Source organism: Pongo pygmaeus, chromosome 12, assembly GCF_028885625.2.
Source record: "Pongo pygmaeus isolate AG05252 chromosome 12, NHGRI_mPonPyg2-v2.0_pri, whole genome shotgun sequence".
Classification (NCBI taxonomy): domain Eukaryota; kingdom Metazoa; phylum Chordata; class Mammalia; order Primates; family Hominidae; genus Pongo; species Pongo pygmaeus.
Window position 1 is genome coordinate 68,184,798 of NC_072385.2, and position 27,058 is coordinate 68,211,855.

Here is a 27,058-nt window from a genome sequence, read left to right on the forward strand (position 1 = left end):
TACCAAAGGAAATGTTTGTGTTTTTCTTATATATGATTCTCCTGGTACCCCAAGGAACAAAGCAAAGCCAACATTTACACTTACATTTGAAGCATAAGATCTTCCTTTTATAGTTTCCTTGAGAAGGTCTTGCATATTTGTTAATTGTTCCTCATAGTATAGAAGAATGTTTTTTAAGGGAGGGTTGTGATGTATGTAGTTTGCATAATGGGGACATGTGTTACTTTTGTAATTAGGGGAAAGTTAACTTTTTAAATAGTGTTAATGTTTACTCCTTTTTTCTTTTAAAAGAATTTTTGAATAAAAATAGAGATGAGGTCTCACATTATTGCACAGGCTGGTCTCAAACTCCTGGGCTTAAGCAATCCTCCTGCCTTGGCCTCCCAAAGTGAATGTTTACTTCTTAGGGACTGCAGAAATTTTCCTAAGCTAAACCCAACATTTCTAAATTTGGGGTTCTTTACCTATTTCAAGTAGCCTCTCTTTGTTTCACAGATTATCTTTTTATTGTGGTAAAAAACACATAACATAGCATATATCATCTTAACCATTTGTAAGTGTACAGTACAGTAGTGTTAACTATATCCAAGTTTGTATAACAGATCTCTAGAACATTTTCATCATCCAAAACTGAAACTCTTTCCCAATTAAACAACAACTCACTCCCCTCCCCAGCCCCCTGCTTCTGGCAACCACTGTTCTCCTTTCTGTTTCTAGGACTTTGACTAGTCACATTTAGATAGCGGGTATAAGCGGAACAAATCATGCAGTATTTCTTTTTGTGACTGACGTTTCACTTAGCACAGTATTCTCAAGATTTATCCATGTTATAGCATATGACAATGTTTCCTTCTTTGTTAAGGCTGAATAATTCCATTGTATGTATGGACCACAAGTGTTAAGGTTAATTCCCTATATGCAAATACACAAGAAAAAGTTAACACAAGAGCTTCCATATATACCAGCAACTCACTGCTGGGTGTGCAGCAGTTTTCAGGGGATGGCATATCCAGGATGCTTTCAGTCACTGTAACTTTCCCGGAGAATAAAACTGTGTGAAGTTAGTCCTGGGAAGAAGCACACCAGTGAGTGAAATGAGCCGAGAGTTGTTCCTTTTGACCGACATTAAGTCGAGAGCCCTTCCACCTGTCAGTAAAGCTCTCTAGTGGAAGAAGTTGGCAGTAGCCACTTGGTTGTCCTGTCTTGGGCAGTGGTCTTTTGGTCTTTGTTTTTTTGTTTTTGTTTTTTTTTTTTGAGACGGAGTCTCGCTCTGTCGCCCAGGCTGGAGTGCAGTGACGCGACCTCGGCTCACTGCAACCTCCGCCTCCGGGGTTCAGCGATTCTCCTGCCCCAGGCTCCCAAGTAGCTGGGACTACAGGCACACAGCACCACACCTGGCGGATTTTTGTATTTTTAGCAGAGACGGGGTTTCACCATGTTTGCCAGGCTGGTCTCAAACTCCTGACCTCAGGTGATCCACCCGCCTCGGCCTCCCAAAGTGCTGGGATTACAGGCGTGAGCCACCGCACCCAGCCGAATTTTTTGCATTTTTGGTAGAGACGGGGCTTCACCGTGTTAGCCAGGATGGTCTGGATCTCCTGACCTCATGATCCACCCGCCTCAGCCTCCCACAGTGCTGGGATTACAAGCGTGAGTCACCGCGCCCAGCCGGCAGTGGTCTTTAACCACCACAGACTGCATGACTTAAAGCTTGGTTGGGCTCCCTGCTGCAAACATGTTGGTGATGGCCAGGAAAGCCCAACTTCAGCAGCTTAGCCACACAGGGTTTCAGTTATCTGTGAAAATCATGAGTCTTGAAATAAAATGCCTTCTAGTGCCTCCACAAGCTAGTTGACTTTGGGAGGTGGAGATAGCTCTAGTATTTCCTGGAGGTTCTTTCTGAATCAAGTACTTCAAACTACTACTCCCTTATAAATGAAAAAATATTTTAAGACTAACGTGTTAAAACTGTGAGGCAGCTTGGTAGCTAGTTGGCCTTTACATTATCCTTGCTGCCTAGTTCTTTTATGTCAGGAAAGTAACATGGGAAATATGTGTACTGAGTGGATAGCTCTGTCTTGTTATAACTCGGAAGGAAATTGAGCTTGTAGGACAAATCCTGTCCCTCTGTGTAGTCAACTAGTCAAGAATCCACTGCATCATGATTATATCCTATGAGCCTGACACTTGACTTAATTGCTCACCAACAGTCATTGTGACCCTAAAAGGAAAGAATTTCCCCAGTAACACTTAAGTTGGGATTTGTAAAATAACATCAGTACGGATCCTTTTAGAGCCATTCAAGATTCAGTGGTGCCACATTCTGAGGATCCCCAAAATGAAGCCTAAATCAGAAGTTTAAGAAGAATTCCTCCTCTTTACCTTTTCTCCCTCACCCCACCCCCGGATAGGAAAGCCCTTGGCCAAAACCCAGCAAGAGCTGAGAGGAACTGGCCTTTCCTGCTGGCAGTGGGGAAAGAGGCTTCTTGTCAAGGAGACTGTCAGTAAGCAGTTGAAACATTTGGAAATATTTTTCCATGTTGATTAGGCTTTCGTGGGCTGGATTGGGAACCCAGTTGCCCACCATTTTATGTTTTTTTCTGTAGGGAAGATACATTCCAATTTCAAACAACTGACTTACTTTTGGACCAGAAATTATTTGTCACATTGAAGCAACTTAAACCTAAGTTGCAACTTGATGTGCACTGAGCTGCTTTAGCAGAGGTCTATAAGAAATGTCTTTCCCTATTTTTAAGCTAAACTTAAATTGCTTTGTTACCTTTTCCTAACATTTTCTCCTTTTCACTCTGAATGTAGTAAAGATTGGGGCTGGGGAGTTCATGTTGAGTCAACTGATAAGGCAGATAGAATCAACTGTTTGGGAGAAAAAGGGCAGATCCCTCTTCTCTTCTTGGCCTGCATTTGTTCCATAAATATGTCATGGGGTTTTTCTTCCATGTGGCTAAAGATAATCTCACATTTGTGGATGCGTAAACCCAGCTAGATGACCAGGTTGTACCTTTTATTTTCCCCCAGAGGATCTTATTAAACTTATTAAAACTCAATTTTCATCATTTTCTTGCTTTTTCAAAATACTTGGATAAACCAGTTTCGCTCCTGGTAACTTCATAATTGTGTCATAACACTGGCACTGAGAGAACATATTTGTTAGTCTGTCATGGTTTCAGGTCTTTGTGGTTTCAAGTTTTTTTTCTGCTCAAAATACACTCTCAGTTGCATTTTACTGCTGAAAGTTTTCTGATCTGCTTTTGTAGGATATTTTAGTGGCTTAAGCTTGCTAAGCCCTCTGCCACAACTAAAGGACTTTAAGGCCATTTTTTTTAAAACACAAAGCGTGAAAAGGGACCAAAGTTGAAAGGGTCTCAAAAGTCATTTGTGGTCTCTAACCCTCATTTTACACATAAGGAAACTGAAGCTTAGTAATAGAGTTTGGGGTGCCTCACCCAGTTGTGAGAAGATGTGTAATGGAGGTTAGGTCAGGTTAGGTCACCTGTCCTGACTTATGGCACTCATTACAACAGATCCAAAAAGGAATTACCTCTGTTGGTGTGAAACTTTAGCAGGATAAGTAGGATCACCCTCTAGATCTGTGATTTTTTCATGTAGCTGTGTTGCCAGTGTTACCTCTTCATTTCTCCTTAGAATTCCTTTCACAATCAGTTGCCTATCCAGTAAATTCAAGGGACCAAGATAAGGAATAACTTATCCTCCAGAGCACCTAACTCGAATATGGGCACTTCTGCCACCACACGAGGTCCTTTCAAAAGTGTGATCAGGGGGTTGTCACAGAGACTGATCTTAGTCCTTTATCTGTCCCTAATGTCAATGACCTTGAACAAGTCCCTTCTGCAGTCTGGATTTTAATTTTTCCACATGAGAGAGGAGTCTAGCATAGATGGTTTCCACAGTTCTTTGTATTAATAGCTTAAGAGGTGGAACTAATGTGAAGACCTGAACTCTGCCTTCGGGCTGACCTCTATTCCACTCTCCAGGAGGGAAGTGAAGCCGTCCAGCATGCTTCAGGGAGAACAGGTGCCTTGACTGTGTGTTGTTTGTTTATCTGTGTGTTTAGCTTTCCATCTCTAACGAGGGAGGTGGCAGAAACCTAGAAAAAAAAGGAACTAAATGCATTAGTAATTCTTGCCGTCTGAGAGGGCATCCATTTCCAGTGGACCTGTGGGAATATAAACAGGCTCTTAAAAATCCTGTCAGCTTATTGCTAGCATGATCTGCTGATTTTCCTCCCTCCTCTGTAGGTTAAATTATCACCTTCTTTTGTTTGAGAGCAGGTTTTTTGTTTTGTTTTGTTTTTTGAGACAGACTCATTCTGTTGCCCAGGCTGGAGTGCAGTAGCGTGATCTTAGCTCACTTCTAACTCCGCCTCTTGGGTTCAAGCGATTCTTCTGCCTCAGCCTCCCGAGTAGCTGGGATTACAGGTGCCCGCCATCACACCCAGCTAATTTTTGTGTTTTTTAAGTAGAGACGGGGTTTCACCATGTTGGCCAGGTTGGTCTGGAACTCCTGACCTCAGGTGATCTGCCCTCCTCAACCTCCCATAGTGCTGGGATAACAGGCGTGAGCCACTGCGCCCAACCAGAGAACAGGTCTTATTAAGGGCTGGCTTGTAAAGGATTTTGTAGGTTTAGAATTTGGTATTAACATGGTTTGGTAGAGTCCTTTCCTGATCTTCTTATTAGGTTTTCTTTGGGGTGGAGGACAGGTGGTAGATAACAGGTACACACACACAAAAAAAAAAAAAAAGAAGAAGAAGAGGGAACTGCACTCTAAATAGCAGAAAGAAAAGTAATCAGATTCTGTTTAGCACCATCATCAGCATCTTATAGATTTAGTGTTGATTTCCATTTAGAAATCAACCATAACACTACAAATCTCTCACTCTCCCGACATTTATGATTTTCAAGTGTTCAGAAAAGTTGAAAGAAGTGTATGTTCAACATCCATATGCCTACCACCTCAAGTCTGCAATTAGCATTTTGCTATTATTGTTTTATCATACACATATCTATCCATCTATCTCCATCCATGATTCCATGTTTTTTTAAATGCATTTCAAAGTAGGTTGCAAATATCATGGCATTTCTTCCTAGACATTTCAACGGGTGGGTTATTAAGTACTCCCTTCCTTTGTTTTCTCCAATAATGTGAAAGAAAGCAAAAATATTCTGAGAAAGTCAGGCACAGGAGTTCAAGGGCTGCAATTTAAAGCCCTAAATTGGAGATTATTAACTTTAAACAACTCCTCTTTGCCATTTGCTTTTTGAAGTACCAATTTTTCTATTACATATACACTTTAATGTGGTGAGAGTTAATTTTGTTTAGTAATCTGACATTTCCATTAGCTGGCCTTTGGGGTTTAAATGTGGATCACAAATACCATTTTTGGAAGGGTGTGTAAAACAGAGGGAAAGTCAGAAAATTACTGCTTCTGGAATAAAAAGTAGGAGAAACGGTTCTTCAGGGGTGGGTTATTTTGTTTGCTTTAAGATGGTAATCTTTTGATCTTGATTAATTATGAACTCCAGAAGTTCAGGCTCAGTAAAGCAGACAGACAATAAAAGCAAAATCATAAACCTAGATTCAGACTTTGGCCTCTCACCTCCCAGTACTCCCTCAGCCCCACTTCATGCCATGTAATCACCCTGAAATTCAGACCTTTAGGACAGACCATTTCATTCATTCTTTTTTGGTTGAAGTGAAGTACTTTTTTTTTTTTTTTTTTTTTTTTTGAGACGGAGTTTCACTTTTTTGCCCAGGCTGGAGTCAAGTGGCGTGATCTCGGCTCACTGCAACCTCTGCACCCTAGGTTCAAGCGATCCTCCTGCCTCAGCCTCCTGAGTAGCTGAGTTTACAGGTGTCCACCACCATGCCCGGCTACTTTTTTGTATTTTTGATGGAGACGAGCTTTCTCCATGTTGGCCAGGCTAGTCTCAAACTCCTGACCTCGGGTGATCCACCCGCCTTGTCCCCGCAAAGTGCTAGGATTACAAACATGAGCCACCACACCTGGCCATAAATTTTATTTTTTAAAGTAGTTTACTCATGTCAGAGCCATTCGTGTTTTCGTGGTTTTTGAAAAAAACTCAGAACTACCTCCGACACATGCTTTGAATGTCAACAGTCTTTCACAGTAAAATCTTCCCATAATTTCCTAAATTAACTGTAGAGCCTTCTTTAAGGTGATTTATCTGCTGCACAGATACGTGACTGATACAGAGGCCCCTAACTGGTTAACTAGGAAACCCACCAAGGATTTAAGAGGCATATGCCCAAGAGTCTCCAGTTCTCTGGTCCCCCAGGATGAGAAAATTAGGATTTCTGCTATTAGTAAGGATTAGAGCAAAGAGTTTTCAAACTTCAAGAAAAAGTTGTTCCATTCTTTGCTGATTATAATCTAATTACTAAACTACCATGCCTGTCCTGCCAGTCTCCCCAGGCCTGACCTCAGCCCTCTGCTGGGTTTTCCTTCTCCTGGGCCAGGTGCATTACTCACCTCAAGAGGTACTTGCACAAGAAGACCATATTGACAAGAGAAAATTGCCCAGGAGCCATTTTTTAAAAATCTGTCTTAGACATTACTTCTAACATTGGCTGCCTATGTGCTGAAGCTAAGATTTACTTCAGCGAACACTTCGTTGCCCATGTTTAAAACTGTCCCATGTTAGGGTTTTAGGTTGAACAACCTTAACCTTTATCTTTATTGTGTCCCAATTACACGTGGTCTTTCATCTTGTATATAATTAGTATTCTTGTGGCTTATAAATTTGAGTACTGAATTAAAATGCTGGAAAGATTTTTTTTTTTAAAAACCAACAAATATAGTGGTATCCTTAAGACATTTTTGATAGATTAAATAAGTATTGATAAAATCAAAAAGGTTTTATTCAGATTTTTTTTTTTTTTTTTTTTTTTTCCATGAGAGCACTGTAGATAGAATCCAGCCAAGTCACTCTTTTCCTGTGCAGGATTTATATGTGTTCAAGCTACAGGAGATAAACACTTAGAGGTGAAATTTAAAATTGCGTTTAAACACAGTACAATGGAGTGAGTCTAATGTAACTTTGTCAACCTTGCTGAAATGGAAACCAGAAAACCAGCATTTTATGAGGTAACTTCCAGTGTGCCTGGGCATTGCTAATGCCATGGGTATCACCATCTTCTATTTACAGTCCATGTAGATTTGCCCCTAAAATTGGGGCTTTCTCTGAGAAGGTGATGGGGGCACTAGAAGCTCCAACTTCCATCTGCCACAGTAGGTTTTTCAAGCTTACCTGAACTGTCACTCAGGGCTCCCAGGCTCGGGGGATGTCAGAGGATCCCTAATTGCCTGCCGGTATTTTCCCAACTACTTCCTCAAAGGCTCCTAAGCCTCTGTAAAACTTACGTGTTTAACTTCCAGCCGTGATCTTTGTTCCTTTGTGTCTTTGCTTCATTTCCTTTTTTTGGCCCTTGTGGGTCACAGGACACAGCAGGAAAGAAAGGAGGCCAGACTGGTGCATGGCACACTGCCTTGTACCCTTGACTAGGGACAGCTGGGCAGAGCATCCATTCCACTCCCAAGGATGTCTGCAAGGCAGGTGCAAGATAGTGTGCCAGAATGTGCAGTGTACATGCTGCTCTGGCTCTGGTGACCTGGAGGTGTAAGGTAGCGCTCAGAGATGGGGAAATATTTATATTTAAATTAGGATTTAACGTCAGTGATAAGTTAAATCTGTATTACCTAAATATTAAATCTATAATATTTTCCTTTAAACTGAGGTTTAAAGGAAAGTATAGAGGCACATAGAATGCTAAATCAGCACTGTATGTTAAACAAGGTATGGGCATGTATTTTGAACCAAAATTGCTCACTTATAAAAATAGGGATTCACAGCTTATTTTTAAAGGAGTATTTCTGTATTAAAATTTCAATAGGAAAACTAAAATACTAGAGGTCCAAGTCTATCAAACTTTGACTTGTTAATACTTGTTCTGAAGAATGACTGATAAATTATTAAGTTTAATAATCATTTATATGCTGACCAGTGTCTTCCATGATAATGGAGGAAACGACCTCTTTTAATATGTGCACTGGAAAATAGTGTGTGGGTGAGAGGTTTATTTATATGCTTCAGTGTAGCTAGGTAGCATGAACAACAAAGATGCTCGGCTTATCCAAGGCATGAGGAGGGACATGCCCCTTACCTCCCTTTTTGGGAGAGGGTAGAACTTGGACACAGAGGGCGCTAGTGACCTTGCAGGACAGCAGTACTTACTGGCTTTACTCATAGATTCTGAGCCCAACAGAGTGAAGGAAAACCTATTTATATCCCCTCTGAGGCTCCTGCACATAAGCAGGACCCCTGGCTTTTAGCCTAATTGGTTCCTGGATGAAGGTTATATCCCTAGTCATTGTAAAGCAAAGACTACCACCGCCACCTCCTACACACACCTTTTAGGTACCGTGTTTTGTAAAAGGGTTCCATTCCCAAAACTCATTCCATACCATTTAAAAAATACATAAATTGATAATGAAGATAACACATTTTTAAAAATCAAAGCTGGCTGGGTCTGGTGGCTCACGCTTGTAATCCCAGCACTTTGGGATGCTGAGGCAGGTGGATCATTTGAGGCCAGGAGTTTGAGACCAGCCTGGTCAACATGCTGAAACCCCGTCTCAACTAAAAATACAAAAATTAGCTGGGCATGGTGGAGCACGCCTGTAATCCCAGCTACTCGAGAGGCTGAGGCAGGAGAATCGCTCAAATCTGGGAGGCAGAGGTTGCAGTGAGCTGAGATCGCGCCACTGCACTCCAGCCTGGGCGACAAGGGCGAAACACCGTCTCAAAAACAAAACAAAAAACCAAAGCTATGTTGTAGTCCTCTAAGGGTAGGGGTTACTCTGCACGAGCAAGATTAGCTACAGCACCTCAGAAAAGCAGGGACACAGTGAAGGCTGGACGAAGAGCCTGTTTTCTCCTCTTGATAAACATAGTCAGAGCATAGTGCCCTGGCACTGTGAGCTCACAGGAAAGTGTTAGTCCCTGTTTAAGTACATGGGTTCTTTTACTAGCAGATACTGGAATAGGGCAGTTTCAAAGGTACTCTCCATTGAGTGTATTTGTTGGCTGATTTCACTGATGTTAAATAACTGTGGAGAAGCCTTTTGTTAAGTGATCTTAGCCCACTTTTCACCTTCCCTAATTCTTACATCATGCAAACTGGTTCTCTTTATGAAACAAACGTTTAATGATCAAAAAATCTCTTCTCTGCCTCACAGTGCCTGCTCATCCATGTTTGAGAGAAGAGCTGATGTCCTTTGCCAGAATTAGCTACTGCCAGATCTGGCATCTTTGCGATCGAGTCTTTCTACTGTGGGCATTAATGAGCTTTCGTTAACGCTGTTTTCTGTAATGGCCTAACCTAACCACACAAACAGTACATATTTTTGTGGTTAACAGAAAGGCCTTATTTTCTGGGACATTATAGCATGTAGAGCAAGTGTTCTACCTTCAGGGGCTTGTACAGAGCAGAAAATCATGTTACCACCGTGCATAAAATTACATTATGTTAACTTTCCTTGCCCATAAAGTTCAGAATATATAAACTTCCAAAACCAGGGCAGTCCGCTTTTAAAAATTTCTTGAGTAGTTGATACTTAAGACGAACACCCACAAAACCACCACCTGACTTAACAAATAGAAAGTATGACCAGTACCCTCAGCTTCTCAACACATTTGATTCTACTGAAGCATTTTGTTGATTCTTTTTAAAAAGATCACTAGTCATATGTATTTTATATTCACATATACTTCATACACACATATATAATATTTTAAACATATAATTCGATGAAATCAAAGAGCCTTTATAAATCTATAAGCACGAGGAAGACCGGGGGCGGGCGATGTGATTAAAATAAAGTGAGTGTGCCTGGCTCCCTGCAAGAAGTTGGTGTTATATTTGGCTCAGCTGGCGTCTGGGAGTTGGGCTGGAGAGGCTGGGATCTTGGCTAATCCCTCTCAAGGTCTGGTGAAGTGGAGAAGAGGCTGGGAGGAAGTGAATCTAATGTTGAGCATAATGGAGAGATAAAGGAGCCGTGTAATCAGATAAGGGCTGGCTGTGGGAAGTATTTATGGGGGAGGTAAAAGTCCCAGTCTCCATCCCTGAAAGAAACCGATGGGGAGGGGCAGGAGCAGAGGGCCAGCTCACAGATGGCGGATGGCATTATTTTCCTCTACAGGTATGCCTGCAGTGGACAACTAAACCTGGTCTTTATAAACCTAACTTCTCTTGACAATTGCTGGAGGTCCATGTCAAATTTCCTCCTACTGTCAAGAGCCTGACAGCTTCCCTGCCCCTCTACTCTCTGATAGCTGGAAAGGGCAGGCAGTCGAAACCCACTCCTCAGTGGCCAGGGAAGCTGGTGTTTCAAGGACCTCTTTTTGTCTCTGAGGTAGCCTTTCAGCATAAATGATGATGGTTACAACTTACCAAACTTCTGGATCTGACACGACCTGTAACACTACTTTCAGCCAGCAAGGTAGATCCCCTATTCATTTTGCAAAGGAGGAAACTGAAGCTCAAAAAGAGGTTTCTTCAGCTCCTGAGAGAGCTGGGGACTTCGGGGCCGCCTGGCCCTGAAGCACACATTCTTTGTGAGACACAGTGCTGCCTCGCGGTCATCTCCTACGCTTCCTTGGTTTATGTCTGTAACGTGGCCCAGACAGGGCCTGCTTTGAAACTGGAGAACACTTAGAACATAAAGGCTGAGGTCTAAAACTTTTCTGTGGAGATGCTAATCCAGTTTTGAAAGTGTTTTTTTCTCTGCCTTCCTATCCTGCTTACAATGTCACCTGCCTCTTTTGCATATTGAGTGATCCCGGGACAGGAAGCCCTGTTTTTACAAAAAGTCCACATGTTGGGAACACAAAGCTTTTTCCTTAAAGAAACCACATTTAAATGGCAGATCCTCAGTCCAGCCAATTTTGCTCATAACACACCTAAAGAATACAGTATTGAGGGCTGGTCATCCAACACCATTTGTAATAACATTGTTGGGGCTGTTCAGCTCAAGTTCAGACGCCTGGGCTCCATTCAGTTGGGGTTTGGACCCTTGGCTGGAGCTTCACTAGATCCACACCATTACAGCGTTGTTAATTTCAGAAGCATTCTTTTAAAATGCTGTTATTTTTGACAAAGATAGCATGTTTTGACATTTTTTTCTAAGGCATACCAGCAGCAGTTTCCTTGTGCAAATTTTTAAAACTAATCTGCCCTTGCCCTTCCTGCCCCATCCCCCCCACTAACAAACCTTACATCTGTTTTAAACAGATGTTGTTTAATTCTTTCCAGAAAGAGGGGGAGGGAAGGTGGGAAGAGAGTTTTCCTCCTTTATACCTTTTTGGTAGTGGAGTTCATTGTCATTTCTGTGCTGGGTGGGGTGAAGTGCCTGAGTAACGTAAATACACCATGGATAGGAAGCAGTTGGCATGCAGCCATGCAGCTGGATTATCCAGACATCCTTCACAGCTTTTAGTCCAGCACTTTATCCCCCTGCCTTGTTTTAAATAGCCAGATGCCTCAGTTAATGCTGGCTGTCGGGGCTGTTGCCGGAGGAGACAAAGGGGACTTCTGCCCCTGAGCCTCCCCTTCCCCCAATCCCATCACAGAGAAGTCTATACCCTGGAGAAGGCACTTGATAGGAGACATTGAGGCAGGAAGGAGGAGGCCTCAGAGTGCAAGCAAAGGCCAGAGTTAACAGCCTTGTAGTCTGGACACAGAAGGGTATGGTATTTTTAAATTCTCTAATAAATGGGTACTTTTTGGAAATGTTTATGGCACTAACATAAGTAATGCAAACTTCTCTTTTTCATGTTTACTTAATCCCCCCAAAGAAACAGGACAGCACACAGCTGCAACACAAAAAAAGTAAAAGCACGTTTTAACAAGAGGTGCACAGAGTTTCAATTCTTCACCTTAGCCATCTCCTGTTGAGATGAACCCATAGTATACTCATAGATTTGAGAAAGCTGTGTTGCACACTAGAGAATCAAAAGTCGTAGGACCCTTAGGTTTTTTGTTTGTTTGTTTGTTTTTAAATAAATGGGGTTGGAGTGGGGGAAAGGATATTCTCCAAAGTTGTATGCAGTTAATCTAAATAAATGTTACAGAAGATTTTTTTTTTTTTTTGAGACAGAGACTTGCTCTGTCGCCAGGCTGATCTCGGCTCACTGCAGTCTCTGCTCACTACAACCTCCACCTCCCGGGTTCAAGCAATTCTCCTGCCTCAGCCTCCTGAGTAGCTGGGATTACAGGCAAAAGCACCGCCACACCCAGCTAATTTTTGTACTTTTAGTGGAGACAGGGTTTCACCATGTTGGCCAGAATGGTCTCAATCTCTTGACCTCATGATCTGCCCGCCTTGGCCTCCAAAAGTGCTGGGATTACAGGCGTGAGCCATTGTGCCCAGCCCAGAAGGTTCTTAATCTAAGGGAATATGCATGTTGAATCCTGAAATAGTTGGATTAGTTGTGTATGTACATGTATGTCCTATGACTTTTATATGTACTTCTACATGATTTTTCAATTTTTAGGAATAGAAAGTACTGTGATCCCAATTTAGTAATTGTGGTTCATAAGTAAATAAGTATTGAACACTATATGTTTTTATAGGGATTCTGTTACCCATAGATTTTTTTTTAGATGGAATTTTGCTCTTGTTGCCCAGGGTGGAATGCAGTGGTGCGATCTCAGCTCTGCCTCTGGGGTTCAAGCTATTCTCCTGCCTCATCCTCCCGAGTAACTGGGATTACAGGCGCCCACCATCAAGCCCAGCTAATTTTTTGTACTTTTAATAGAGACAGGGTTTCACCATGTTGGCCAGGCTGGTCTCGAACTCCTGACCTCAGGTTGTCCACCCACTTCAGCCTCCCAAAGTGCTGGGATTACAGGCATGAGCCACCGCGTCCAGCCTGCTATAGATAATTTTTTTTAAACCTGTTTATATTGTGAATTTAACCCCATTCATTCCGCAATCTATTACATATAAGATACCATTCTAGGCTCTAGGGATATAGCAGTGAACAAAAAAGGCAAAGTTTCTGCTCCTGTGGAATTTATATTCTGGTAGGCAAGCAGATATTTTATTGAGCAAGCATTGATTTAGTAGCATATAGAAAGCCAAAGCAGGGGGAGAAGATTTAAGAGGGGTGGAGGGTGCTATGCTGCTTTATATAGAGTGGGCAGGGAAGTCCTCTCTGAAATAACCTTGGACAGAGACTTAAGTGAAATAAGAGAATGAACTCAGTTGGTATGTGAGGAGTAGGATTTGAACAGAAGAAATAGCAAATGCAAAGGCCCTGAGGTAGAAGGATGCTTAATATGGAGGCCAGTGGGACCAAAGTGGAATGAGCAAGGAGAGTAGTAGGGTAAGGTCCAGATTTTGACTTCTTCTTGGCGAACCACTGGAGGGTTTGTTTGAGTAGGGTGATCTGACTTACCTTTCTATTTTCTGGGTTAAGTTGGGCAAACGTGGAAGCAAGGATGCCAGTTAGAAGGCTACTGCAGCAATCTCAATGGAAGGTGATGGCAGCTGGATCAGGTCAGTGTCAGTAGAAGTGGAAAAAGTGGATCCTGGATATATTTTGAAGAAAGAACTAGAAGGATGAGGAGGTGTCAGGAGCCAAGAGTTCAACCTGAAACATGTTGATTGTGATACGTATTAGACGCCTATGTAGAGACCTCACATAGGCCCTTGGTTCTACTGGCCTGAATCTCACAGAAGAGACCTGGATGGAAAGGTGAATTTGGGCACTGTTGGTATGTAGAAGGTGTTGAAGTGGAAGAAGTTGGCCCTAGCTTGGATCATGGATGGCTTCACCACAGCTACAGGAGGAAGGGCGGAGAGAGTGCTGGTACAAAGCGTAGGCATGGTGGTGGGCACAGGCGAAAGGTCTCCTGTGATTTTGTCTATTTTCTCAGTGAAACTAAAGCAACTTCATCCATCCTCTGAGAGTGAGGGGGTAGGAGGCCGTGTGAAGTTGTCTTTGGGGGACAGATCAGGGATATGTAGCAGGATGCCAGGTGGCACTTAAGGACTCACTTGAGAGTAGTGTTTATGGCTTTAAAACTAGTCCTATGAGCATAGTAGAGTGGGGTTTTTCCCTCTCACTATGTTCAGCAGCCTGGGTGTGGTTACGGAGTAGGTAGATGGTAGGATTTAACTCCACTGGGGTCATGCCAGGCAATGGCAACAAGCAAGGGGAGGGGTAGAGAATCAGTTGAGGACATGGGGTTTGGGGGAGGGCAAAAGTGGTCAGAACAATAGACTGTTGGCCCCAACAGGGTAAAGAATTATTGGGGTCTGGAGGGAGAGAGCTGCAAAGTTACAAGGTGGTCGGAGAGCAGGATGCTTACAATTGAGTTATGGAGGTGGTGCAGATATTGGTAATGACAAGATTCACGATTGACCTGGGCATGAATGGCTAAAGTTGGTTGTAAGACAAGGGCATTGGAAGGAAAGAGGCCCAGAAACTGAGAGGCCAGGGAATTGGAGGGATCCTCCATGTCGATAATGAAATTATCAAGAATCGGGCCAGGGATCATGGTGGGGAGATGGAGAGTCAGTGAGCCTGGTTGCTGAAGTCTTCAAGGAATGAAGGGAAGTGAGGTCTGTAGAAGACTGAAGAAGGGTTGTGAGAGGGGTCAGGGTGTGAGCTTCAGAAGCACTGGAGGGAGGCTGAATAGTCTGCAGCAGTGGCAAGCACCATACCCACATCTAGGCCCAGCAGGGTGCAGTGGGGAGATAGAAAGTAGCCCTGGGAGAATGGGCCACAGAGGCCCAGCCAAGAGTGCATTTTAATTTAGGTTAGGAAAGGGAAAGGAACTTATATGAGGTACCTAGAGTATCAGATTCATAGAGACAAGACAGTAGAATGGTGGGTGCCAGGGGCTGAGGGGTCGGGGAAGTGGAGAAGGGGGATAGTGTTTTTCATGGGTACAGTTTCAGTTTGGGATGACGAAAAGTTCTAGAGGTAGAAGGGGGTGATGGTTGCCCAACAATGTGGGTGTAATTAATGCCACTGAACTTGTGTACTTAAAAATGGTTAAAACGGGAAATTTTATGCCATTCACATTTTACCACAATGAAAAAAAAAATGAATGATCAGAGGAGGGGATGAGGAAGTAAAGGGAATGGTAGACCTTGGGTTTGGGGTGCCAAGGGAGGTCAGTTGGGTGGCAGTGGAGGGTGAGCCATAAGGGGTCATGGAAAATCTGGTGGCTTTGCCTTTAGCGATGAGTGAGGTGAGCAGGGCTATGGGGCACAGGGACTGCCTCCACGTCTCTGGCCAATTGTGGGGGCCAGGTTCTGAGTGCCCAGGGTGAGGGCGTCTTCCCTGAGGCCCAGGGAATGATGGGGGTTCTTTGTTACTCTGGAACTTTGTTTCCTGAGAATCTGTTATAACGCCTGGCATATACAACACGCAAATATATGTTTGAATGAGTAAAAATGAATTCTATCCAAAGAAAGAAAACAGCAAGTGAGAATGTAATGGCCTTGCCAAAAATCCAAATAAATTTCCCCCAAAAGTGATGAAGAATGAAAAGAAGCTAGAGTTGGTCTCTGGGGGAGAAAGAGGATGTTTGGCAAATGTGCAGAAGAACTTATTGTGAAATTGAGGTTTTAGACTGGAAGAAATAAAATCATAAACAGAAGGCTACAAATGTGTAAAGGGTTATTGGAATTGAAATATTTTCCTACCTAGATACGTGATTTCATGGTGAATTTATGATTTGCAAGTAGATTATCCTATTTTATGCTAAATGAGATTCTTGGCTTTATAAAATGTTAAAACTTGGTCGTTCGTTTTCAACTAATTTTAAAGGGTTGAAACCATAATACCCTCTTAATAGGTTTGTAGTCTGGGCATGGTGGCTCCCGCCTGTAATCCCAGCGCTTTGGGATGCCAACATGGGTAGATCACCTGACGTCAGGAGTTCCAGACCAGCCTGCCAACATGGTGAAACCCCATCTCTACTAAAAATACAAAAAACTAGCCAGGCATGGTGGCAGGTGCCTATAATCCCAGCTACTTGGGAGGCTGAATCAGGAGAATCCCTTGAACCCGGGAGGCGGAGGTTGCAGTGAGCCGACATCGCGCCATTACACTCCAGCCTGGGCAACAAGAGCGAAACTCTGTCTCAAAAAAAAAAAAAAACAAAAACAAAAAAAACAACAACAAAAAAATAGGTGTGTGTCTTTCCAACCTAAAGATACTAAATTACAGAAATCAATTCATTTATCAGTACTTATACCTAGAAACTGGAGAATATTGTGCCTGTATACATCTTTCGATCACAAGTAATTTTTAATTACTTAGGTATCTTTTTAAAAATGTACTTTTATATTGAGTTTAAGTGTTTTGTTTTTTCCCTAAAAGTTGAGATGGATCACTTTTTAAGGTTGCCGCCAGGCATAGATTTCTTTCGATAAATCCAAAAAAGTGCTGGCTGGTGGTCATCTTGCATTTTGAAACGTGTTCTGCAACTACCAGACCATTGTCATGCCCCGTTCTTCTTCTTGTCGTTTTAGTGACAGCTATATTGTGCGTGTCAAGGCTGTGGTTATGACCAGAGATGACTCCAGCGGGGGATGGTTCCCACAGGAAGGAGGCGGGATCAGTCGCGTCGGGGTCTGTAAGGTCATGCACCCCGAAGGCAATGGACGAAGCGGCTTTCTCATCCATGGTGAACGACAGAAAGACAAACTGGTAATGGCAGACATACAACTCATGGGTTAAATTAGTGACAACTGCTTTCTTTACGTTAAATCATAGTCCTCTTTCCTTAACATATTTTTTTCTTTCTTTCTCTGACTTCAAACTCTTGCAAAAGCTTCAAAAGTTAGAACCCCGGAGCTGGTGCCAAATTGTAAAACGTGACTGTCCTTTCCAGCAAAGTCTCTTTTGACCACACGCTTTATCTGAGATGCTTAGAAGTATATTTGGCTGTTTTATTTGCGTCTTTGATTAAGATGTCTATCATTGTAAAAAGGTATTCAAAACAAAAGTGTACTTTTTTATTATTATGAATCACATTGTACTGAGCTGTGAAGTCAGTGTTTTAAAAATGTAGAGTTTATTCATGGAGCATGCCATTGAGGTTTGGATGGTGGCAGGTAAAATACAAAGGCAAGATGTCATCTGACATTAGGCTACTTATAAATAAATGTTTATCTAGCTTTTATTTCATGCCCTAATGAATAAAACATGCTTGGAAAAAGAAAATAACAAGAAGTAGTGGTGTCATACTTTGTTTTTTGTTTGTTTGTTTTTTTGTTTGTTTTTTTTTTTTGAGATGGAGTCTCGCTCTGTCACCCAGGCTGGAGTGCAGTAGCATGATGTTGGCTCCCTGCAACCTCCGCCTCCCAGGTTCAAGCAATTCTCCTGCTGAGTAGCTGGGACTACAGGTGCGCGCCACTACACCCAGCTAGTTTTTGTATCTGTAATAGAGACAGAGTTTCACCATATTGGCCAGGTTGGTCTCGAACTCCTGACCTCAGGTGATCCACCCACCTCGGCCTCCCCAAAGTGCTGGGATTACAGGCGTGAGCCACAGCGCCTGGCCCATACTTCTATAAATTATTATCCATGCTTATAGATAAATACTTTGGAGAGTAATCATCACCTCCCAAGGGTGGGGAATTGATACTTCATAATATACGGTCTTATGGAGGAACTCAAATGTTCAGTTCTGTGTTATGAAGGAATCTATGATAGGAAGGAAAATGGAATGTCCAAAATCTGTTTTAAATTCTTGGCCCTAAACATGGAAGAACACTACTTCTATCTGTATTTGATCATGGAGTGTGTACTCAGAAGCCAACAGATGATTCAGAATGTGCAGGATCCCACAGAGAAAATGCAAAGACACCACAAGAATATGTCAGTGTTACATTTGAGACCCTTTACAGCAGCATCTGTTGGGTTTTATGTGTTAAGTGTACAAATTTAACCTTCTTTTGCAAGCACTTCTTATATTTAAAAAATTTACAAAATAGATAAGACAGAACAATTTGCAAATGTTACATATGGGTTAACAGAAATGTTATTTTCACATTTGATTTCATTTCTGAAAATTTAAAGGGAGAAGACAGCAAATTTTAAGAAGTATTTGTTGAGGAAATACCCTATATAATAGTCAAATAATGAAAACATTCTTGTTTATAACATTTTTGCAATAAAAAGCAATGTAACTACATTACCAATAAAAAGTAAAATGACTACCATTTATCTAGCATTTACCATGTACTAAGTATAATCCAGCCCTTCGGTTAGATCTCTCATTGTATCCTTACAGCAGCCTCTATAATTGTAATTGAAGAAATTATGATTCAGAAAGATTCCTTGTTCTTAGTGGCCTGTTCTGGGGGCCTGGAACCAGTGTTTGATTCTCTTGTCACTCTGACCCCAAAACTGAACAACCACCCTTAGCCCTTTGATGCAATTTCCCACTTTGTACTTTTTTTAAAAAAGACAGGATCTCACTTTGTTGACCAGGCTGGCCTCCAACTCCTGGGCTTCAGATGGTCCTCCCACCTCATCCTCCAGAGTAGCTGGGACTACAGACACATGCCACTGTGCCCAGCCATATTTTTAAACAGTTGTGTATCTCATTTATTTTGCCTTAAACATTCTCTTTCAAGACTATCATGAAACAACATTGCCCTAACATTCTCATATGAAATTTTCCATGTTGCTGATATCAGTTTGATGTTTCATTATTTGACCACCTCCTTAGTGTCAAGTATTAAGGTTCTCCCCCTCACCTCAGTGTTAGGAATACACCTATGGGAATTTTCCATGTTTATTATGGTTTTGGAATAATTTAGGAGGTCATATTTTTATGACTTTTGATACATGTGCAAGAAGCTGCTACCGGTATTAGAATTTCCTTTAACAGATTGAGGGATATAAAATATGCATATATATAATATATGTATATAAAAATGCATATATAATATATGCATATAAAATATGCACATATGTATATAAAATATGCATATATAATATGTGTATAAAATATGCATATATAATATATGTATATTAAATATACATATAAAATCTTATTGCTTGCTAATGAGATAAAATGTTTTTCTGTTTGTTAAACAGTTGTAACTGTGAATTAATTATTTGTTGATGTCCTTTGTATATTTACTTATCGGGGCCTTATTTTTCTCCTTGATGTGTATGCCCTCTTGCATAATAAAGATATGAATCTCCATCTGTCATATTTGCTGCAAGTATATTTTTATAATCTGTTGCTTGCCCTTTTAGTTCTTATTTTTATATATATAGAAATTTTTTTCCACTTCTTTGGTCTTTTTGTTTTAGGGTTATTCTGTGTTTTACCAGATTATCTTGTCTGAAGGGTTATGTTTTTAGAGCTACTTTTTCCTGGTATTTCTGTGGTTTGTCATAGAGTACTTCAACCTAAAGTGGCCCTTTAGCTTGTCTAATCTAGTCACTGGTAAGACATTACTAGTGTATAGTAAACTTTTACCATTTGTTCCAGGTCCTTTAAGTAAATAACCTCAGTTAAATTCCTGCAACATTTTGAAGGAGGAAGACATTACTATTTCCGCATTGTAGTGGGGAAACTCAATGCTCTAAGAAGTGAGCCACGTCCTCGGCATGGGGTGGGCAGCGTCACCAGCAGAGCCAGCGTTTGAGCTCATTTCTTTGCAAAATCAAAGCCTGTCCCTTCACACTAACTTGGCATACTATTAGGGCAGTCCAGTCCTCTGTCCACCCCCGCTGATTCGTGGACCAACTTCTGTTGTTTGTTGCTAGTGTACACAGATTGCGCTATCCTAAAAGTGTGCCTCATCCCCTCCCCCATCATGTTTCTCCATTTCCCCACCCCTTTTCCTGTCCCCTTTACATTCCTTGACTCCACACTTGTGGACTTTTATATTCACTAGTACCTAAATCACACACCCATATGTCCTGTTGTACTTCTCTGTCTCTCCATCCCTCACCTTGCCTGTTTCACACTCTGGGAAATTCTGGATTTCTGTACTGAGTGGTACTTAACCCCTCCCCTCACACCCATACCCAGCACACTCATGCACGTGCACGCACGCACACACACACACACACACACACACACACCCGTACCCAGTCTCCCTTCCTCTCTCCCTCTCACTGCCCTCCCCACCCCCGCCCCCTTCTCTCTCCTTAGAGATATGATAACTCTTCCTTTGGCCTCTCAAGCTTCTCTAATGCAATGCTAGTGCCCACTGGAGACCATGCGCACACATGGGAGCTCTGCAAATGTGGTGAGTTATTGAGGAACCCCCCTCAAAAGGTGGAATGGCAAAGAAAAGATGAAGATTATTTTTAGGATATATTGGATGGATTGTATCAGAGTTCCCAGTATTCCAACTAGGGCATGAAGCTCTCTTTCAGATAGAAACAGTGTTGTCAGTTTTTACAATGTAGTGCACGTCTAGAATTCAGCAGATTGTGGGAGTTTGTTTCGTTACATATTGAGGGCTGTTAACTTAACTACCATTGTTTCTATGGGAAAAGTCTCTGTTCCAGACGCCCATTCACAAGTAGTCAGATAATTTTTTGGTAAGCTGGGGACAGTCAAGCCTGAGAAATTATACGTAAATTAAAATTTTCTGAGTTGAATCTTATTTTTAGATGGATTAGAGGAGTTTACTCCTGAAACAAATCTTGTGAGAAACCTCTTTATGGAGACTAATCACAAAATCTAAGAGTTTGATCATTCCAGTCGTTGCCCATGTGTAGGTCAGTGAGCATTCTCACATAACATTTGGTGGGAATTTGAGCTGGCAAAGCTCTTTGAAAAGCAATTTGGCAGGATTTTAATTTTAAATGTGCATATCTTTTTACCTAGCAGTTCACATCTAGAACACTATCCTTTAAAAAAGACTTAAACACACAGAGATTTATGGACAGCAACAGTTCTTAAACTTTTTTGGTCTCAGGATCCCTTTACACTCCAAAATTTTATTCAGGACCTCAGAGAGCTTTTGGTTTGGTGAGTTACAGCTATTTATAACTTACCATATTAAAAATTAAAATGGAAAAAATTTAAAATTTTTAATTAAACAGTATTGTTAATATAAATGACGTTTTTATGGCAAATAACTGTATAACTTTTCCAGAACAAAAGTAATTATGAGAAGAGTGGCATTGCTTTATGTTTTTGAAGATCTCATTAATATCTAGCTTACCAGAAAATAGCTGGATTCTGGTATCTGCTCCTGCTTTTAATCTGTAATATATTATTTTGGTTGAAGTATATAAAGAAAATACAGCTACTCACAGAGAAGGGGAGTTAGTAAGGGGAGAAATATTTTAATAGCCTTTTCAGACAATTGTAGATACTCTTCTTTGATACTACACTAAAACTCAACCATTTGGAATCTGAAATCTATCAATGAACATTTCATACTCTGTTACATTACCACCCACTGGTTTATCTTTCACTTTCAATAGATCTTTTACTCATCCCTGATTTTGTAACATCATGCACTGGTCACCTGAAAAATAATGCTCCACTGAGTTAAGCAGATCTTCCAAATGTTGATACATTTTATTCTATAATATCAAAATACTACGTTTCTTAGTATTGCCACTAACTCATTAATATTAAAAAAACTACATTTCTTAATATTGCCACTGACTCGTTAATATAAAAAAAAACTACATTTTTTAATATTTCCACTGACTCATTGGAAAAGTCTGTAAGTACCAGGAAGCTGTCTAGAATTCTAATTTATACTTGAAATATAGATAAGGATGTAAATTGCAGCATTGTCTTCAAGGTGACCAATTCTTACTGACATAAATGCCTGTTAGTATGGAGAATGGCTGAATAAATCTAATACATCCATACAGAGGAATTAAACAATTATTTTTACCTTCCTATATCTCTATGACACATTTTTAAGGAAAATAAAAAGCAAGTTAAAAACAACTTATAGGTGTGGCTACATTTAAACACAGTTACCCTTACACAGAAACTTAAGTGTGTATATATAAAGAAGCCACAAAATGGAAACTGGGATTGTGCCCGCCCTACTGACAGTGGGGAACTCGATAGAGAGGGATGTTGACGGTGGAGGGGAGAGACGAGTAGGAATGGAGTCCTCATGTCTTCAGCTAATACTTAAATCTCCCACAACATGTATTTCTTGTGTAGCTTTTTTTTTTTTAGTCTCCAACAAGAACAAAATCACTTTTTTTCTCCTTATGCATCTTATTTAAACGGGTATTTTTTAAAGCCTTTCTCAAGTTTTAAGTTAGTGTCTAATTGTGTGTGTGCCAAAACTTCACCAGAGAGTTTATATCTGTTGGGAAGATGAAAGCATCTAAACCTTTTCATTTTTGTCTTTAAACTTAGATACATATGATACTATTTTGCTTTAGAGGACATAAAGAGATGGTATCTGATTTCCCCCCTCACTTAATTTAGGTGGCTGAACTTATTTTACTCAAACTTTTTTTTTTTTTTTTTTTTTGAGACAGAGTCTTGCTCTTTAGCCCAGGCTGGAGTGCAGTGGCGCGATATCTGCTCACTGCAAGCTCCGCCTCCCGGGTTCACGCCATTCTCCTGCCTCAGCCTCCTGAGTAGCTGGGAAAACAGGCGCCCACCACCACGCCCGGCTGATTTTTTGTATTTTTAGTAGAGATGGGGCTTCACCGTGTTAGCCAGGACGGTCTCGATCTCCTGCCCTCATGATCTGCCCACCTCGGCCTCCCAAAGTGCTGGTATTACAGGCATGAGCCACAGCGCCCGGCCATTTTACTTAAACTTTTCTAAGAAAATGTACCTTTGGAATAATTTCAAAGTTGGAAAATATCAACCAAAAACTAATTTTTTCACCCCCAAAATATGGAGAAAGTAGGAGTCTTTGTTTTTAGAATACAAAAAGTTTATTTTGAGACTTTGAATTGAGACTATTAAATTCTAAAATAGATAACATTTGTTAGTTAAATTCTTGATTATTTGGATTTCCCCAATGTCGAATAGGGCTGGGCTGACATTTAATCATTGTGCTATTCTTAGGGGGAAATGGCTATAATAAGCAATTTAATCATAAATAGAATTATGGGAGGGGACTGTTGTCCGATCTCAATACAATGTAATAAAGTTAACTGCTTGGGACTACTATTTGATATACCAATTTGAATATTATTCTCTTTTTTTATTAAGTTAGGGAACATTCATTAGACAACTCTTAATTTATTTCTCGTTTGTTCTTTCCTTTTGTTGAGACAGAGTCTCACTCTGTCACCTGGGCTGGAGTGTAGTGGTGCACCTTCTCAGCTCACTGCAGCCTCAACCTCCCAGGCTCAAGCGATCCTCCCAGCTCAATCTCCTGAGCAGCTGGGACTACAGATGTGTGCCACCACACCCAGCTTATTTTTGTATTTTAGTTAGAGACAGGGTCCTGCCATGTTGCCCAGGCTGGTCTCAAACTCCTGGGGTCAAGTGATCCTCTTGCCTCAGCCCCCAAAAGTGCTGGGATTACAGGCATGAGCCACTGGACTGGCCTCCTTCTTTTTGCTTTGATCTATTCTTAGAATTTATACTTATTTAAAGATATTCTCTAATTTACATGTATACTAATTTAGACAGGTCTTTACTCTTGTCCTTCATTTAGTCTAAATTAATAAGATCACATTGTGGTAAATGCAGATCTTTGCCAGAACAAGATTGGGCTATTAAAACTTAGCAAAATCATTATGGTGTTTGTAATGAAGCCATAGGAATAAATATTGTAAGTAGTTTGAGTTTTTTAATGAATAAAGAATGAAGTTTACATTCAAATTACTGCAATGTTTCTTTTCTATAATATTAAATAAATTCTAGTATCTCTATCAACTGTGCTAGACACAGAGGGAGTTATTTTATAATCTTGACTTTTTGTAGTCTAGTTAGGGGAACAAGACTAATATACATGAAACTGTTAAAGAATAGTTTGAAATCAGGTACTAAATTGTGAAGATGACAAGAAGGAGAACTGGAGTACATATAAGAGTAAAACTTGACAGAGAAGATATACTGGACAATGAATGTGAATTAGGTTTCTCATTTATTCAGTGTTTTCAGAGCATGTTCTTGTTCTCATTGATAACATTGGTGTTCTTTCCATCTTAGAGATGAAAAGATCAATCTACTCATTATAACTCAGTAAAAGCCAGTTCTGAGACTAAATTGCTAGAAACTTGAAGATTGTTCTATTAATCCAAACATAAAGTTAATAGAGACCCAGATCAGGGTGGCGGCAACTGAAATGGGGTTGATACAAAAGCTGTTGAAGGAAAAATGAAATGGACCTGGTGATTAATAATACAGGAGATAGGCAGAGGAGGCAAAGATGACCACAGAGATGATGAGCCAGAGAAAAAGAGTGGAGAGGGATTGGTATTGCCAGAAGTTGGGAGAGGAGAAATTTTAGAGTAAAGTTATTTTTCAACTTTTGGAATTTGGAGCCTCAGGGGAGGGAAGCTAGATGACCATCAATATAAAAACCCCAACATGAAAGCAGCAATCTGAAATACAGCAAAGACCCAAGACCTGGGCATCAGCTTAGTGCCCTGCAGCCAGGAGGAAGAGGAATGAGTGTGATGAAGAGAGTATGGTGAAGGGGTACAGCCAGGACAGTGGGGAGCAGCGAAGATCAGATGGTCAGCAGCCAAGCAAAGCCAAAGCCTCCTTTCCAATTGGAGAGACTCACAGATATGTGAAGGCAGGGGTTAGAGGGGTTTTGGTAGTTGCCACCAGTGATGGTTCCTAATTAGACTTCTGTAACGAGACATCATCATGGCTGTTCCACTAGTAACCAGCCTGTGTGTTTCCATCCTTCAGGTGGTATTGGAATGCTATGTGAGAAAGGACTTGGTCTACACCAAAGCCAATCCAACGTTTCATCATTGGAAGGTCGATAATAGGAAGTTTGGACTTACTTTCCAAAGCCCTGCTGATGCCCGAGCCTTTGACAGGGGAGTAAGGAAAGCAATCGAAGACCTTATAGAAGGTATTGAACTTGTCACTGCATTCTTAGTGGGACTATGGAAATGTTCCAAATTCTTTTTAATTCCAATAGTCTGCCATCATATATTTGTGGTTTATTTGCGGGAGGGTTTGGGACCAGGTCAGTAGATGCTGAAACTTTTGGAATAGCCAAGGAGAGTAATTAAAGTGACAATGCAGGGAAAAGGAGATGGGTTTCAGAGTAAGGAGTAATCCCAATTGATTTTTAGACTCTGCTGTGAAAAAAACAGGCAGGTTCTGGATTTCCATGTGCATGTATTTTTGACTGCTTTCACCTTGTCCTGACTATTGAAACGGCTTTGGTCTGGTCTGTCTTGGCTCAGAAGTAGAGAATGGATTCTGGCGGGCCCAGAAGGCTCCTGGCCTACCCACTGTCCTCCTGTAATCAGAGGCCCAGGGTGTACGGCTGCCACTGAAAAGGAAAGGGATCTGTGACCTCTGGAGCCCTGGTTCGGTTTAGGCCTTGGTCTATGGGTAAGTGAGTAGTAGGCATTGTGTTACATCTGATCATGGCCTGGAGGGCCCTTGGGCAGTCAGTTCTCATGGTGGGCTTGGCTAGAGTCCACAGATGCAAACACAAAAATTCTCCACTGCAGCACATCCAGGTATCAAATCAGAGGGTTAAAGAAGCCATAGACAGGGCCCTGTGAAGAAAGAAATATCAAACAAGGCATGTTAATACCAAATTCAGATCTTGGGGAAATTAATCACAAAAGGATGTATGTTTCATTTGCTTAAGAAATAAAAGTGTTCTGAAGTCATTTTCTTCATTGTGGATTTGGGGAAAGAGGAAAAAAGCAAGTCTTAAAAGACAAATTACTTAACGTTATAATCAGTAGTAAGACAAGACTAGCTAGAACATGAATCCATAAACAACTATGAGATAGCCAAAAAGAGATGATAAAAACCAGTGTTCAAATCATAGGTCTGACATAAGTGGCAAATATTTAAAATGTTATTAAACATAGCTTTTTCATGTTTAGAGAAAAAGCAGCTCCTATATTATTGATAGACGTTCGCATTGTGTCCATGTACTTAATTGCACAACATTTCATTCTCCTACTTGTAATTTTTTTCTCTATATACATACTATCTAGCTTTTTTTTCCACCAGTTTTCCTAGAACATTGGTTGATTGGAGTAATTCAGAGTAGAGAGAACTCCTGAAAGACCAATAGGAGTTGCACAGAACATACTATGGGACTGTTGTTTTTTCTCCTGCAGTCTCTTGTTGGAAATTTAAGTATTTCTCATCCTTTCTGAGCAATTCTTTTAATTTCAATTTCATGTAATAGCAAAATATTTTCTTTTTCTTTTTTTTTTTTTTTTTTTTTTTTTTTTTGAGATGGAGTCTCCAGCCCAGGCTGGAGTACAGTGGTGCGATCTCGGCTCACTGCAACCTCTCCCGGGTTCAAGCAATTCTCATGCCTCAGCCTCCCCAGTAGCTAGGATTACAGGCGCCCGCCATCACACCGAGCTAATTTTTGTATTTTTAGTAGAGACAGGGTTTCACTATGTTGGCCAGGCTGTTCTTGAACTCTTGACCTCGTGATCTGCCGGCCTCAGCCTCCCAAAGTGCTCGGATTACAGGCGTGAGCCACTGCGTCTGGCCAGCAAAATATTTTCTAAATGCATATTTTAAAAGATCTAACCAAGAAAAGGAAAAGATAGAGAATAAATTTCCCTTTTGGTATATCTGTCACTGATGCAATTTTAAATATGTCTTTCTTTTAGCCAATTAAGTTGATCCATGCATTACTGTCTGCTATTCAGGGTGGTGGGGGGAAGTAGGGCAGTTGTACCTGATTCGCATACCAGAATGAAGAAAAAGGTGAACAAGTAATTACATTGAACTCTAAAATCCAATTGGTTCCATGATGGAATAAGGAGGGTTTTCTAACAAGAGCTGTAATTTTGACTTGGAAAAACAAAGCAAACTCACT

General features: G+C 41.0%; 1 protein-coding gene across 4 annotated transcripts in view; it reads left to right on the plus strand.

Annotated features, from left to right (window-relative positions):
* The window catches only part of SPRED2 (sprouty related EVH1 domain containing 2), a 120,448-nt gene that overhangs the window by 71,613 nt on the left and 21,777 nt on the right, over window positions 1–27,058 (plus strand). For all 4 annotated transcript variants that reach the window (XM_054475949.2, XM_063648654.1, XM_063648655.1 and 1 more), the window contains 2 exons: window positions 16,613–16,790; window positions 24,931–25,099. In XM_054475949.2, the coding sequence (XP_054331924.1) occupies window positions 16,613–16,790; window positions 24,931–25,099 (347 nt within the window). The remainder of the gene's footprint in view (window positions 1–16,612; window positions 16,791–24,930; window positions 25,100–27,058) is intronic.